This window comes from Rhinoderma darwinii, chromosome 2, assembly GCF_050947455.1.
Source record: "Rhinoderma darwinii isolate aRhiDar2 chromosome 2, aRhiDar2.hap1, whole genome shotgun sequence".
NCBI classification, from domain to species: Eukaryota; Metazoa; Chordata; class Amphibia; order Anura; family Rhinodermatidae; genus Rhinoderma; species Rhinoderma darwinii.
Window position 1 is genome coordinate 261,831,360 of NC_134688.1, and position 17,033 is coordinate 261,848,392.

At 42.1% G+C, this 17,033-nt stretch overlaps 1 protein-coding gene across 6 annotated transcripts in view; it reads right to left on the reverse strand.

The window, feature by feature from the left end:
- Nucleotides 1–17,033, reverse strand: part of CLIC4 (chloride intracellular channel 4) — an 88,800-nt gene that overhangs the window by 25,187 nt on the left and 46,580 nt on the right. For all 6 annotated transcript variants that reach the window (XM_075853220.1, XM_075853214.1, XM_075853217.1 and 3 more), the window contains one exon: nucleotides 15,265–15,374. In XM_075853220.1, the coding sequence (XP_075709335.1) occupies nucleotides 15,265–15,320 (56 nt within the window). In that variant the 5' untranslated portion in view covers nucleotides 15,321–15,374. The remainder of the gene's footprint in view (nucleotides 1–15,264; nucleotides 15,375–17,033) is intronic.

Here is a 17,033-nt window from a genome sequence, read left to right on the forward strand (position 1 = left end):
ACGTACTATTCCGTCGCTGAGCGCGAACGGGTCGGTCAGCGCGACGGAATAGTAAGTCGCTGAGCGTTAAGAAACTTTCTAAATGCGGTTTTGAATACTTTGAGGGGTCTAGTTTTTAAAATGGGATGTATATTGGGGGTTTCTAATATAGAAGGCACTCAAAGCCACTTCAGAACTGAACTGGTCCCTGGAAAAAAACAAAACAAACAAAAAAAAAAAAGGCTTTTGAAATTTTCTTCAAAATATGAGAAATTGCTGCCTACGTTCTAAGCCTTGTAACGTCCCAGAAAAATAAAAGAATGTTCAAAGAATGATGCCAACAAAGTAGACATGGGAAATGTGAACTAGTAACTATTTTGTGTGGTATTACTATTTGTCTTACAAGTAGATACATTTAAATTCTGAAAAATGCTATTTTTCCAAACTGCTCTAAATTTTCCTATTTTACAAATAAACACTGAATATATCTACCAAATTATACCACTAACAAAGTCCAATGTGTCATGAGAAAATCTCAGAATCGCTTGGATAGGTATAAGCATTCTAGAGTTGTTACCGCATAAAGTGACATGTCAGATTTGAAAAATGGGCTCTAACTAGGCTCGGTCCTAAAGGGGTTCAATATTGTCTGGATGGGATTTCTGAATATGGAATTTGCATCCCATTTAACTCTGAGTGGGGAGCTCCTGTTTCAGCGAGTGCTGTGGAAATACACTCTTTTACATACACCACAGGAAGGGTCAGTCTATTGTGAGGCTTAGTGGCCAGAGTGAAAACTGCAAGATTTTAGGATTTAACCCGCAGCCCTTTTTCAGATTTTCATTTTCGTTTTTTCCTCCCCACCTTCCAAAAGCCATAACGTCTTTATTTTTCCGTCGATATAGTTCTGAGGGCTTATTTTTTGTGGGATAAGCTGTAGTTTAATACCATTTTGTTGTAAATGCGACAGTGTGATCACTTTTTATTTCATTTTTTTGTGGGAGATTAGGTGACAAAAAAAAATAGAGATTCTGGCGTTAACTTTTTTTTTTTACGGCGTTCAAAGTGCGGGTTAAATATTTATATATTGTAAGGGTATGTTCACACGTGCACGTCCGTTACGGCTGAAATTACGGAGCGGTTCTCAGGAGAAAACAGTTCCTGAATTTCTGACGTAATGGCTTGTGCAGGCGTTTTTTGCAGCTTCCATTACGGACAGAATTGGAGCGGTTTTTCTATGAAGTCAATGGAAAACTGCTCCAATTACGTCCCAAGAAGTGACATGCACTTTGACGCGGGCGTCTTTTATGCGTCGTCTTGACAGCGGCACGTAAAAAAAAAAATAACAGTCTGCACAGTACATCGTAAAACCCATTCAAATGAATGGGCAGATGTTTGCCGACGCTTTCAAGCAGAATTTTCGGCCGTAATTCCAGGCATAAAACGCCTGAATTACGTCCGTAAATAGTGCGTGTGAACATACCCTAATAGTTCAGACTTTTACGGATGTGGCGATACCAATTATGTTTATTTATTTTTTTACTATGCTCTAGGGGGAAAATGGGGGGGGTTTTTTGAACATTTAATTTTTTTATTTTTTTTTAGCACGATGACGCTCATTACTCTGAAGTGTCGGCTGTAACAAACAGCCGACACCCGCATTGTATGGAGCGAGTTCACTCCGTAAGCCCGCTCCATACTTCCACCTACCCGACTTTGGCGTATGGATACACACACAACTTTAAATTAAGTTTTTAGGTTAGGCATAATTTTTAACAATAGGTCCTTTTTCTGAGGCCAATTCCCTTTTAGGGGGGAGTTCACACGGGAGTTTTGACAAGTTGTTTTGACGCAGAAACCACGCCGCAAAACACGCAAAAAAACGGCAGAAAATGCCTCCCATGATTTCAATGGGAGGCGGAGGAGTTTTATTCCTGCGAGCGGAAAAAAACGGCACGCGGGGAAAAGGGACATGCCCTATCTTCGGGCATTTATGCCTCTGACCTCCCATTGACATCAGTGGGAGGCAGAGAAACCGTATCTTGCGGTGTTTTATGCCCGCGGTGCTCAATGGCTTCGGGCGAAAAACGCAGTGAAAAATAGTCATGCAGGCAGAGGAAAATCTGCCTCAAAATTCCAAACGGAATCTTGAGGCAAATTTTCCTCCTGCAAAAAAAAAAAAAAACAAGAAAAAAAAAAAAACAAACAGTGTGAACCCAGCCTAAGGCCTCATGCACACGACCGTATTTTTTCCCTCCCGTAAATACGGGTCCGGTGTCACACGTATTCGACCCGTTTTGCACCAGTATTTACGGACCCGTGACCGTAAATACAGTTCCGGTGTCACCAGTATTCCACCCGCATTTACGGGCACGTTTTCTATGCAAAAATTGCACTGCACTAAATCGGCAGCCCCTTCTCTATCAGTGCAGGATAGAGAGAAGGGGCAGCCCTTTCCGAGGTAAAAATAAAAGAAATTCATACTTACCCGGCCGTTGTCTTGGTGACACGTCCCTCTCTTGACATCCAGCCCGACATCCCTGGATGACATGGCAGTCCATGTGACCGCTGCAGCATGTGATTGGCCTGTGATTGGCTGCAGCGGTCACATGGACTGAAACGTCATCCAGGGGTGTCGGGCCGGATGTCGAGAGCGACACGTCACCAAGGCAACGGCCGGGAGACCGGACTGGAGGAAGCAGGAAGTTCTCGGTAAGTATGAACGTCTTTTTTTTTTTTTACAGGTTGCTCTATATTCTGATCGGAATTCACTGTCCAGGGTGCTGAAAGAGTTACTGCCGATCAGTTAACTCTTTCAGCACCCTGGACAGTGACTATTTACGGACGTCGCCTAGCAATGCTGCCGTAATGACGGGTGCGCACATGTAGCCACCCGTCATTACGGGAGCTCCATAGACTTCTATGGGCTGTCCGTGCCGTTATTACGGCCTGAAATAGGACATGTTCTATCTTTTTCAACAGCACGGGCACATTCCCGTAAGAAAACGGGAAGGTACCCGTGGCCAATAGAAGTCTATGAGCCCGTTATTACGGGTCGTAATTACAGGAGTTTTTACGGTCGTGTGCATGAGGCCTAAGATTCCGCATTCCTGATCCACACATGCATCTTCAATCTAACTAACCACCATGAGAGGATAGCAAAGACAGCCACCATACGCAAAATATCCTTGGCAGAATCTAATGAGTGCAGGGGCTTAGAGGAGTTAGGACAACCTCTTTCCATATCTGATATGGGTGTAATAGGGGATGGTCCCTCTGGAACCATTACATAGACCAGCTCCAACTCTGGAGAATCACATGCTTCTGTGCCTTACATGGGACAGCCTATTTATTACAGTGAAAATAGAAAGTTACCACAGCACTGGACCACAAGTGGGTGCACGCCTCAATGGGACCGGATCCACTGTCCCCAATACCAGATAGACAAAAACAGACGAGGAGACAGAACTTCCAACATATGTCAGCGTTTTAATCACCCGTGCAACATTTCAGTCCAGCTTGAGAAAGGCCCTGTCGGACTGAAACGTTGCACGGGTGATTAAAAAGCTAACATATGTTGGAAGAGCTGTCTCCTAGTCTATTTATTACAGTGGGCACCATGTAATGATCAGAGCAGCGGAATCCTTAGCGCTACAAGCTGATCACTAGAGGAGAGATCACATAGGAGGTGCTGATCAAGCTGGACAACCCCTTGTTGTCCATAATACATTTTATTGCTCACAAAACTGAATATTTGATGGCCCAAGGAGGTTTTTAACCCCTTCCCTCTTTAGCCACTTTTGACCTTCCTGACAGAGCCTCATTTTTCAAATCTGACGTGTCACTTTATGTGGTAATAACTTCGGAATGCTTTCACCTATCCAAGCGTTTCAGAGATTGTTTTCTCGTGACACATTGCACTTTAAAGTTACTGGCAAAACTTGCTCGATGTGTTCAGTGATTAATTGTGAAAAACTCCAAAATTTAGCGAAAAAATTGCAAAAATTAGCATTTTTCTCAATTTAAATGTATCTGCTTGTAAGACAGATAGTAATATAACACAAAATTGTTGCTAATTAACATCCCCCATATGTCTACTTTAGATTGGCATCGTTTTTTTGAACATCCTTTTATTTTTCTATGACATCACTAGGCTTAGAACTTTAGCAGCAATTTCTCACATTTCCAAGAAAATTTCAAAAGGCTATTTTTACAGGGGCCAGTTCAGTTGTGAAGTGGCTTTGAGGGCCTTATATATTAGAAACCCCCAAAAAGTCACCCCATTTTAAAAACTTCACCCCTCAAAGTATTCAAAACAGCATTTAGAAAATGTCTTAACCCTTTACACATTTCACAGGAATTAAAGGAACAGTGTCATCACAAATAATTTTTTTATATGTTAAAGATGTTAGTGCCTTAATATAAACGTTTATTTTCATTTGTGTGTTTGTGTTTTACTGTTTCTTATTTTTACACTTTTTCTTTCCTATGGGGGCTGCCATTTTTTGTTCCATTTCTGTGTGTGTCGATTAACGACACACACAGACATGGAATACGGCAGCCACAGTCCCATAGGGACTGCGAACGACTCCCGTCCCATTGACTGCCGTGTACGGCGTCTGTGTGGGAACTGCGCATGCGCCGCTCCCACACAGTCCTATTCGAAATTGGCGCCGTCCGGCGCCATTTTCCTGTGGACCGGAAGTCGCGGCCGGACAGTAATATTACTACTTCCGGTCGCGGCTTCCGGACTTGTGCACATGGAACAGCGGCAGCAAAGGGAGCGGACGGGCCGGAGGGAGCCGCGGCGGCAGGAGCAGGTAAGAGATTTCAATGTATGTTAGTGTTTGTGTGTGTTTACTACTGTATGTAAACCTACTACACTGTGGGTTACCTCAAAAAATGGCGACACACAGTGTAGGAGGTTAAACCTTTCAAACCCCTCGTTTATCCCGGCACTAGCCAGGATAAAGGAGGGGGGAATGCTGAGAGCTCACTAGAGCGAGGGCTTTTAACCCAACGTTGCAATGCTGCAATTTTGGGAACAGCTCCATCTAGTGACCAAAAATGGGTAGTATTATAAATTAGAAATAATTTATAATATTTCCTGGACTCGTGCAAAAAAATAAAAAAAATTTGAACAATGTTTAATCACCCACACACTAAATGTTTAATTTTTTTTAAAAAAACATGTTTTTCGGGCAACACATTCCCTTTAAAGCAAAGTAGAGGTGAAATTTACAAATTTCGTATTTTTTTGCAGAAATAAATACAATTTTTTTTTTTTTATAACACAGAAGGTTTTACCAGAGAAATGCAACCCAATATTTGTTGCCCAGTTTCTGCAGTTTTAGGAAATATCCCACATGTGGCCGTAGCGTGCTACTGGAATGAAGCACCGGCCTCAGAAGCAAAGGAGTATCTAGTGGATTTTGGGGCCTTATTTTTGTTAGACTATATTTTAGGCTCCATGTCAGGTTTGAAGGGCTCTTGCGGTGCCAAAACAGTGAAAATCCCCCAAAAGTGACCCCATCTGGGAAACTACACACCTCAACGAAATTATTTAGGGGTATAGTGAGCATTTTGACCTGCACAAGTTTTTTACAAAAATTATTGGAAGTAGGCCCTGAAAATTAATATCTACATTTTTTCAAACAAAATGTAGGTTTAGCGATTCTCATTTCCACAAGGACTAAAGGAGAAAAAGCACGCAAAATTTGTAAAGCAATTTCTCCCGAGTAAAACAATACCCCACATGTGGTAATAAACGGCTGTTTGGACACACGGCAGGGCTTAGAAGGGATAGAGTGCCATTTGGCTTTTGGAGCTCAAATTTAGCAGGAATGGTTTGAGAGGCCATGTCACATTTACAAAGCCCCTGAGGGGACAAAACAGTGGAAACCCCCCACAAGTGACCCCATTGAGGAAATTATCTAGGGGTATAGTGAGCGTTTTGACCCCACAGGTTTTTTGCATAAATTATTGGAAGTAGGCCCTGAAAATTAATATCTAAATTTTTTCAAAGAAAATGTAGGTTTAGCTAATTTTTTTCCACAAGGACTGAATGAGAAAAAGCACCGTAAAATTTGCAAAGCAATTTCTCCCGAGTAAAACAATACCCCACATGTGGTAATAAACAGATGTTTGAACACACGGCGGGGCTTAGAAGGGAAAGAGCACTATGTGGCTTTTGGTGATCACATTTAGCAGGAATGGTTTGCGGCGGCCATGTCACATTTACAAAGCCCCTGAGGGGACAAAAACAATGAAAACGCCCAAAAAGTGACTCCATTTAGGAAACTACACCTCTTCAGGAATTCATCTAGGGGTGTAGTGAGTGTTTTGACCCCACAGATGTTTCATAGAATTTATTAGAATTGGGCAGTGAAAATAAAAACAATCCTTTTTCTTCAATAAGACGTAGCTTTAGCGCAAATTTTTTTATTTTCTCAACAAATAAAGGAAAAAAAGAACCCAACATTTGTAAAGCAATTTCTCCCGAGTACGGCAATACCCCATATGTGGTCATAAACTGCTGTTTGGGCAAACGGCAGGGCTCAGAAGGGAAGGACTGCCATTTGGAGTGCAGATGTTGCTGGATTGGTTTCTGGGCGCCTCTGGGCCCAAAACAGTGGAAACCCCCCCCAGAAGTGACCCAATTTTGGAAACTACACCCCTCAATGCATTTACCTAGGGGTGTAGTAAACATTTTAACACTGCAGGTGATTGGCAGAAATTGGTGTGCACTCGATGTTGCAGAGTGAAAATGGGATTTTCCGTAGATATGCCAAGATGTGGTGCCCAGCTTGTGCCACCATAACAAGACAGCTCTCTAATTATTATGCTGGGTTTCCCGGTTTTAGAAACACCCTACATGGGGCACTAATCTTTTGCCTGGACATACGACAGGGCTCAGGAGTGAAAGCGTACCATGTAAAATTGAGGCCTAATTTGGCGATTTACAAAGTATTGCGTCACAACTGCAGAGGCTCAGATGTGAAATAATAAAAAGAAACCCCTGAGAAGTGACCCCATTATGGAAACTGCACCCCTCAAGGCATTTATTAAGGGGTGTAGTGAGCATTTTCACCCCACAGGTCTTTTCCATAAATGATTGCACTGCGGAAAGTGCAAATTAAAAATTTATATTTTTCCCTAGATATGCCATTCAGTGGCAAATAGGTGATGCCCAGCTTATGACGCTGGCGACACACACCCCAAAAATTGTTAAAAGGGTTCTCCCGGGTATGACGATGCCATATAATGTGGAAGGAAACTGCTGTTAGGGCACGCTGTAGGGTTCAGAGCGGAGGGAGCACCATTTGCCTTTTGGAGAGCGGATTTTGCTTGGTAGTAGATTTGAGTATTGCTGGTGTTTCCGTTTATAATGTGGGGGTACATGTAAGCTGGGCGGAGTATATAAGGGGCATAGTCAGGTGGTATAATAATGGGGTAAAAAAAACAATAACATGATCCATAGATGTGTGTTACGCTGTGAAGCAATCCTTTCTGCACAGGCCGATGTCGCACTGATATATGGCGTCCTTTCTTATGCCCCTTTTGGTCCACACTCCGCACCTTTGCAGTTTGGGGAATTTTGCTAGGAAGTGTTGTCCTGGTATAATACGGGCACCCTCGCTTCCAGCAGATATGTTTGGGCTCTCCCCTTCCTGGTTCCCTAATTTTAGGTCTTTGATAAATCGCCACTTGAAACAGAAGAAATGTTCCCCTCGGGCACAACTGCATATTTTTTTTATTTCCTGACATATTGGAGCCTTAACTAATTTTATTTTTCATAGATGTAGTGGTATGAGGGCTGGTTTGTTGTGGGACGAGCTGTAGTTATTTTTGGTACCATTTTGGGGTACATGCGACTTTATGATCACCTTTTATCCTATTTTTTGGGAGGCCAGGTAAACAAAAAAACGCAATTCTGGCACAGCTTTTTTTAGTTTTTTTTATACAGCGTTCACCATGCGTTATAAATTACGTTAACTTTATTCTGCGGGTCAGTAAGATTCCGGCGATACCTAATTTATAGCACTTTATGTTTTACAACTTTTTGCACAATAAAATTACTTTTGTAAAAAGAATGTCTTTCTGTTGCCAAGTTGTGAGAACCATAACTAATTTTTTTGTCGACGGAGCTGTATGATGGCTTGTTTTTTGCGGGACGAGCTATAGTTTTTATAGGTACCATTTTTGGATACGTGCAACTTTTTATTCTAATATTTGTAGGGCAAAGTGACCAAAAAACAAACTCTGGTAAATTTTACGCTGTTCACCGCGTGCAATAAATATAATATTTTGATATCTCAGGTCGTTACGGTCGCGGCGATACCAAATACGTATGGTTTATTATTTTTCAATAATAAAGGACATGATAAGAGTAAAAGGGGGATTGTGTTTTATTTTATTACTTGAAACTTTTATTGGTTTCAAACTTATATTTTCCACTTTTTCTCAAGTCCCACTAGGGGACTTGAAGGTCCAACGGTCAGATTTTTTTTTTTCTAATACATTGCACTACCTACGTAGTGCAATGTATTAGATCTGTCAGTCATTCACTGACAGCAAGCCAATTAAGGCTTCGCCTCCCGGCGGGGCCTAAGTCTGCTTCCGTAATGGCAGAGCAGGAGACCATTGTGATTGCCTGTCAGGGCTGGCGATCTGCTAGTAACCGCTACGATTGCTGCATCGAAGGGGTTAATGGCAGGGATCGGAGCTAGCTCCGGTTCCTGCCGTTACAGGTGGATGTCAGCTGTAACATACAGCCGACTTCCACCGCTGATGACGCCGGATCAGCTCCTGAGCCGGCGCCATCTTGCCGGCGGCTACGGAAGCCGATCAGGCTCCACCGCCGGGTGGATCTTGACCGGCTTCGGTGCTAGGCAGACCGGGAGGCCAGTATTAGGCCTCGGGTTGCCATTGCAGCCACCGGAACCCCGGCAATTTCATTGCTGGAGTTGCGATGAGCTGCAAACACCTTAAATGCAGCACTCGCAGTTGAGCGCTGCACTTAAGGGGTTAATGGCGGGGATCTAAGCTAATTTCGGTCCCCGCAATTACAGCCGGATGTCAGCTGTCAGATACAGCTGAGATCCGACGATTATGGCACAGACTCAGCTTCTGAGCCGGTGCCAAACATTTGTCGTAAGTATACGTCATTTTGCGGGAAGCACTGGCTTTCCATGACGTATACTTACGACAAATGTCAGGAAGGGGTTAAAAAAAGGGTACATTGGACGGGCTAAAGGTGAAGTGATGCAAAGCAGACACGTGTCTGTCTTATAAATACTAGAAATTCCAGCACAAATCCAGTTTTCACTTTCCCCACAAAAGGACACGATTACATAATCCTAACAGGCATCTCCCGGAATCCTTAGAAGGGTCTACACAGAACAAGAGGCTGAGTGTAAAGCACAGATCTGACAGAAGAATTCAGCACAGGGCAGTATGAAGTGTACTCATTAACACTCTGTCCATCTCATTTTCAGCTTAACATTTAACAAGATTTCCTGTTTCTACGCCTCTATTTTTAGAGACAACTTTTACACTGAGCTACGACTGTCAAGTACATAGCAGCAATGTGCCTTGAGAAATACGGACACAAACAGCTTATTGGTTACATAGAGTTGCATTCTGGGTAGGAATATATGAGGAATTTAAAGAGCTAATGAAAGTTTATTTATATTGCCTGAAGATTAAAAAAAACTCGCTTCTCATATAAACATGTCTTGCTCTTGCAAAAATAAGCCTGTACTCAGATCCAGACTAAGGGGTATTTCAACATTAGACACTTGTATACGCCATAAATGTCAGTCATTAGAACAGTCACAGGTTCCGTCACATATTCCAACAAAACGACAAGACACCACTGCGGAACCCGACAGACCCTATTATAAAGTCAAGTCAGGTGCCGTTTGTGTCCATCTCCATGTGATGGATCTGGCACTGCATCGTGGTATCAGTTTACGACAGAGCGCAGGAGAGAGTGCAAAGTTTGTAGAGAATGAATGGAGTGGCAGTGCGCATGAGTGAAATGCAACTCAGTTCAAACTTGGGGTTCGGGCAACTTCGGGCTCCCCGTTCTCGTAAACGGTGGGGGTCCGAGCTGTCTGAAACCCACCGATCAGCAAGTTGCCCCTTATCCTACGGATAGGGGGTAACTTGTTGTAACCGGAATACCCCTTTAACCCCTTAAGGACGCAGCCTAGTTTTGGCCTTAATGCTCAGAGCCCATTTTTCAAATCTGACATATTTCACTTTATGTGGTAATAACGTCGGAATGCTTAAACCTACCCAAGCGATTCTGAGATTGTTTTCTCGTGACACATTGGGCTTCATGTTCGTGGTAAAATTTGGTCGATATATTCAGTGTTTATTGGTGAAAAATTGCAAAATTTAGAGAAAATTTTGAAAAAATTGCATTTTTCAGAATTTAAATGCATCTGCTTGTAAAACAGACGGTTATACCACCCAAAATAGTTACTAGTTCACATTTCCCATATGTCTACTTTAGATTGGCATCGTTTTTTGAACATTCTTTTATTTTTCTTGGACGTTACAAGGCTTAGAACTTTAGCAGCAATTTCTCATATTTTTAAGAACATTTCAAAAGCCTTTTTTTTAAGGTACCTCTTGAGTTCTGAAGTGGCTTTGTGGGGCCTATGTATTAGAAACCCTGATAAAACACCCCATTTTAAAAACTAGACCCCTCAAAGTATTCAAAACAGCAGTTATAAAGTTTTTTAACCCTTCAGGCATTTCACAGGAATTAAAGCAAAGTGGAGGTGAAATTTGCAAATTTCATTTTTCTTGCTGAATTTCAATTTTATTCATTTTTTTTTCTGTAACACAGAAGGTTTTACCAGAGAAACACTACTAAATATGTATTGTCCAGATTCTGCAGTTTTTAGAAATGTCCCACATGTGGCCCTACTGCGCTCGTGGACTAAAACACAAGCCCTAGAAGCAAAGAAGCACCTAGTGCATTTTGAGTCCTCTTTTTTATTAGAATATATTTTAGGCAGCATGCCAGGTTTGAAGAGGTGTTGAGGTGTCAAAACAGTAGGAATCCCCCAATAGTGACCCCATTTTGGAAACTACACCCCTCAAGGAATTCATTTAGGGTTGTTGTTACCATTTTGACCGCACATTTTTTTCACAGCACGTATTTGAATTGGGCTCTGAAATGAAAAAAATGTCTTTTTTTCCAATAAAATGTCATTTGTGATCAAAATTTCTTATTTTCACAGGGAACAAAATACCCCATTTTGTTGCCCAATTTGTCCTTAGTGTGGCAGTACCCCATTTGTGGTGATAAACTGCCGTTTGGGCCCATGGGAGGCCTCAGAAGGAAAGGAGCGCTATATGTTTGTTGGAGTCCAGATTTTGTTGGATTGGTTTTCGGGTGCCATGACGCATTTGCAGAGCCCCAGAGGTATCAAAGCAATGGAAACCCACCAGAAGTGACCCCATTTTGGAAACTACACCCCTCAAGGAATTCATTTATGGGTAATGTGACCATTTAGACCCCATAGTTTCTTCACAGAACTTATTTGAATTGGGCTGGGAATGAAAACAAAATTATTTTTGTCAAATATGTAGTTTTGGCTGAAAATTTCTTATTTTCACAAGAAACAAAATACCCCATTCTGTTGCGCAATTTGTTCTGAGTGCAGCAATACCCCATTTGTTGTGATAAACTGCCGTTTGGGCCCATGGGAGGGCTCAGAAGGAAAGGACCACCATTTGGCCTACTCGGGATTTTCTAGTGCGAAGTCATGTATGCAGAAGCCCCTGAGGTACCAGTACAGTTGAAACCCGCAAGAAGTGACCCCGTTTTAAAAACTACACCCTTAAGGCATTCATCTAGAGGTGTAGTGACCATTTTGACCGGAGACCTACACCCCATAAACTGTAATGTGGGTTCTCCCGGGTATGGCAATACCCTACATGTGGCTGTTAGCTGCCTGGGCACACAGCAGGGCTCAGAGGGGAAAGACGAGGGGGGATAAGCTGTGCGGAGTGCATCAGAGTAAGTAAAATTGGGGTAAATTATAAACCAAGGGATGTATGATAAATTTTAAAACACTTTTATACAGAGCTCTGGTTATTCGGGACACGTGTCACATTGATATATTGTGTCATCCCTTATCCCCCTCTTATAACAGACTTTGCACCTCTTTTGACTTTTTCCCTTCTTGCCAGTTTGGGGAACTTCCCCTGGAAAGTGTTGCCCTGGTACGATGTGGGTGGCCCCGCTTCCAGAAGTACTGGGTGCCCCCCCTTCTTGGTCCCTAAAGATTAGGTTCTTGATAATCACCTCTTGAAATTCCAGGAAAGTTCCCGTCTGGCCTGCACATCGACGTAGCACGTACGCATTGTACAATGCCATCTGTATGATGTGCCCGGCCAGCTTCTTATACCACACCGCATGGCGCTGTAGGGCTTCAGGATTTGATCTGACAAGTCCACACCTCCCATGTACCTATTGTAGTCCAGGATGCAGTCTGGTTTGGGGGTGGCCTTTCCTTCATATAGCCTAAACCTGTAGGTATACCCGGATGCACTCACAGCTTATACATCTTCACGCCATACCTTGCCCTCTTACCCGGCAGGTACTCGCGGAATTGAACCCTCCCTTTAAAATGTACATGGGACTCCTCAATAGAAATACACTTCTCGGGGTGTATGCTTGGGAAAACCGGGCACTGGAACGGTCTAATAGGGGTCTCCGTTTATACAAACGGTGAAAACTGGGGTCATCTCGGGGTGGGCACGGCTCATTATCAGTATAATGTAAGAAGCGAAGTATTGCCTCATTTATTTATTTTTTTAGGTTCCAGTTCAGTTCTGAAGTTGCTTTGAGGGGCCCATATATTAGAAACCCCTATCAAATACCCCATTTTAGAAACTAGACCCCTCAAAGTATTCACAACAACATTTAGAAAGTTTATGAACCCTTTAGGCGTTTCACAGAAATTAAGAGCAAAGTAGAGGTGAAGTTTACATTTTTTTTTTGTCAGAAAATACTCTTTATACCATTTTTTTTACAACACAAAAGGATTTATCAGAGAAACGCAACTTATTATTTATTGCCCAGATTCTGCAGTTTTTAGAAATATCCCACATGTGGCCCTAGTGCGGTAATGGACTGAAGCGCCGGCCTCCGAAGCAAAGGAGCACCTAGCGGATTTTGAGCCCTCTTTTTTATTAGGCACCATGTCCGGTTTGAAGAGGTCTTGTGGTGCAAAAACATTGGGAACCCCCCAAAAGTGACCCCAATTTGGAAACTAGACCCCTTGAGGAATCCATTGTAGTTTTCTTGGGGTGCATGCGGCTTTTTGATCAGTTTTTATTCTATTTTTAGGTGGCGTGGTGACTAAAAAACAGCAATTCTACTATTGTTTTTTTTGTCGTTTTTTTTTTACAGCGTGCACCGTGCGCTATAAATGACATATTCACTTTATTCTGCGGGGCGATACGATTATGGCGATACCAGATGTTTATAGTTTTTTTTTATGTCTTATGGCGTTTGCACAATAAAATACGTTTTGTAAACAATCATTCACTTTTTGTGTTACCTTATTCTAAGAGCGATAACGTTTTTATTTTTCAATCAATAAAGCCGTGCGAGGACTTATTTTTTGCGTAACGAACTGTAGTTTTGATCAGGACCATTTTTAGGTACATGCGACTTTTTGATCTCTTTTTATTCCATTTTTTGGGAGGTGAAGTGACCAAAGAATTGTGATTGTGGTTCGGTTCATTATTATTTTATTTTACGGCGTTCACCGTGCGGGATAAATAACGACATCGTTTTGTAGTTCAGGCCGTTACGGACGCGGCGATACCAATTATGTATAGTTTATTTGTTTGTTTATATATTTTTATTAATAATAAATGACTGATAAGGGAAAAGGGGGGATTTTTACTTTTACTACTTTTAAATCTTTTATTTTCACACATCTTTTTTTAACTTTTTTTTCACTTTATTACTTTGTCCCACTAGGGGACTTGAGGGCAGGAGGCCCTGATCGCTATTCTAATACACTGCACTACATGCGTAGTGCAGTGTATTAGAACTGTCAGCTACTCACTGACAGCAAGCATAGTGGGTCCTGACGTTGTCAGGACCCACTAGGCTTCCGTCTATGGCATAGCCGGACGCCATTGTTTGGTGTCCGGTTGCCATAGTCACCATCGCCGGCCGCTATCGCGTAGCAGGCCGGCGATGGCAGCTTAACCCCTAAAAAGCCGCGATCTCTATAGAACGCGGCTTTTAAGGGGTTAATCAGCGGGGACACAGCGATCGGTCCCCGCTGTAGGAGCTGTGACAGCTGCTGAACAAGACAGCAGCGTCACAGCTCCTGTATGCGTCGGGAGGACGGCCGAAACGGCTGTTACTCCCGAGACTTACTATTACGGCATGGAGCGCGAACGATACAGCTGCCATGACGTAATAGTACGTCAAGGAGCGGGAAGGGGTTAATGCTGCATTTAGGCAATCCAGCAGGATGCTGGGTTATTAGAGTTTTACTGTACAATGTCTCTCCTTCTATACAGTGTACCACAGAAAGAAAAAAAAAAACAACGAAAAAAAATATCACACTACAACACATGACACTTCCGCACCTCCATGCACTTAAACATTCTGCTTAAAGAGGCTTGGTCACCTCACGAGATCACATGTGCTGTCATTCACAGAAACTTTACCGAAGTGTCGGGAGTCTGAATAGACATCGCATCCTGGCTGGAGGTGATGTCTATTCACTCCCAAGACAATTCGGTAAAGTTAATGTGGGACGGTGTTGCGAGCACGGCTAAAGATGAATGGAGAGAAGTGTCCCTGATTAGTCAAAAAAAGGTACAAAAGTAAGAAACTAATTAGCTTAAGTTTAAAATTGTGCATAACTTGCTCAAAATTGGTCGTTTTTCAAAATAAAAAAACACTTATCTACATTACAGCGCCTCTTTAAGGCCCCATGCACACGACCGCAAAAATCGTCTAATTGCAGACCCATTCACATCTATTGTCCACGGACACTTCCCAATTTACGGGAAGGTGACCGGGCCGTAGAAGTGTACCGCAAAAGATAGAACATGTCCTACCTTTTACGGGCCGCGCTCCCATACTTTGTTTTTACGGGCACAGCCATGTGCATGGGGCCTAATATAGGATATACTCTGATAATGGGTCTTGGTTTATCAGAATGTATGTTATCCAAAACCCACAAATGAATAATTCATGCCCACATTTATGAAAACAAAACTTCTTACCTTTTTAAGTCAACTGTGGTCACATTGAACACTACTCCTTTAAGCCACAAGATCATGAAAAGTCTCTGCGAGAAGGGACAATTCCCAATGCTCTCCCCATCACAGCCAGCCTGGAAGAAAACCGCCAACTGAATTAATTATAGTAGTGCAAATGGTCTGTGTACATATGCGAGATTTAGCCTTTCATTTAAATAGCTTAGATTATCTGTGGCAGCAGCACGGAACTTGATTTAATCACAATATCAGTCCAAATTCAGTACACTTCAAAAGTTCAGAATCTGCAATGGCGAAGCCAAATGTGGAACATGCATTGTGCCCCTTAATATTCTATTACACACATGGTTTTTTTACTTGTCCAATGACACATTGTAACACTGCAGAAATACTTACATTTATTGTAAGTCTTTATCTAATCAACTTTAAGTGTCACTCAGGCTGCTAAAGGACAACAGCTATTCATGGTGTAAAACACTAACACAATGCGCTATTCTTAGTGCCTTCTGCTCATTCTTATCTGCAGTACCGTTGCATCGCTCTGAAACCTAATATAGCCAAGTGACCTGTGGACCAACGAACACTGGTTTTCAGGATCCTATGTAGAGACCAGACAGCTCAGTGCTATGTATATTAATCTTAAAGGAACAGTGTCATCACAAAAAAAAAATTCATATGTTAAAGATGTTAGTGCTTTATTAAAAACGTTTATATTTATTTGTGTTTGTGTTTTACTTTTTCTTATTTTTACACTTTTTCTTCCCTATGGGGGCTGCCATTTTATGTTCCATTTCTGTATGTGTCGATTAACCCCTTAAGGACACGGCCAATTTTAGCCTTGAGGACAGAGCAATTTTTTTTACATTTCCCTCTTTGCATCCCGACGCTCATAACGCTTTTATTTTTTGTACGACATAGTTGTATGAGACATTGTTTTTTGCGGCACGAGTTGTACTTTATGTACGTACCATTTTTTGGTACAAATACATTATCGTTTAATTTCTATAAATTTTTAATTAGATTAAAATGAAGAAAAAAAGCAGTTGCGCAGCAGTTTTAATATTTTTTTTTTTACACCATACACCGATCATCATAAATAATGGTATACATTTGTTGTACACGTTGTTACGGTCGTGGCGATACCAAATATGTCTATATTATTTCATGTTTTGGGACTTATATTTTAAAAAGTTTATTTATTATAAAAAATGTGTGTTTCTCTGTATTTTTTTGACTTTTTATTTATTTATTTACCATTATTTTTTTTTTACATTCATTTAACTTTTTTTGTTAATCCCATAAAGGGATTTATCATTTTGATTTTTATTTTGTAACTGTGATGTACTGGCATAGATCTATATGCCAGTACATTAGCCTGTTACTGATCGTACACAGGCAGTTGTTAGGACATACCTCAGTATGCCCTAACAACAGGAAATATGTTCAGACAGCCCTGGGGTCCTTCACTGGACCCTGGGCTGTCTGGCCATACGAGTTGTGGGCTTTGATCGCGTCACAGTTATATTCTGTGACGCGATCAATGTGCAGTCCCCTCTCTTTGAACGCCGCGATCAGCTGTCATCGCGGCGTTCAAAGGGTTAACAGCGGAGAGAAGATGTTTCTCTCCTCTCCGCTGTCAGAGCGGGGCCGTGGCTGTGTATTACAGCCGTTGCCCCGCTCTCGATCGCACACACAGAGACGGCAGGGACGGCTGTCACACAGGACGAGTATGCTCGTCCTAATGCGCGAAGTGCTCGCCGCTCAGGACGAGCATA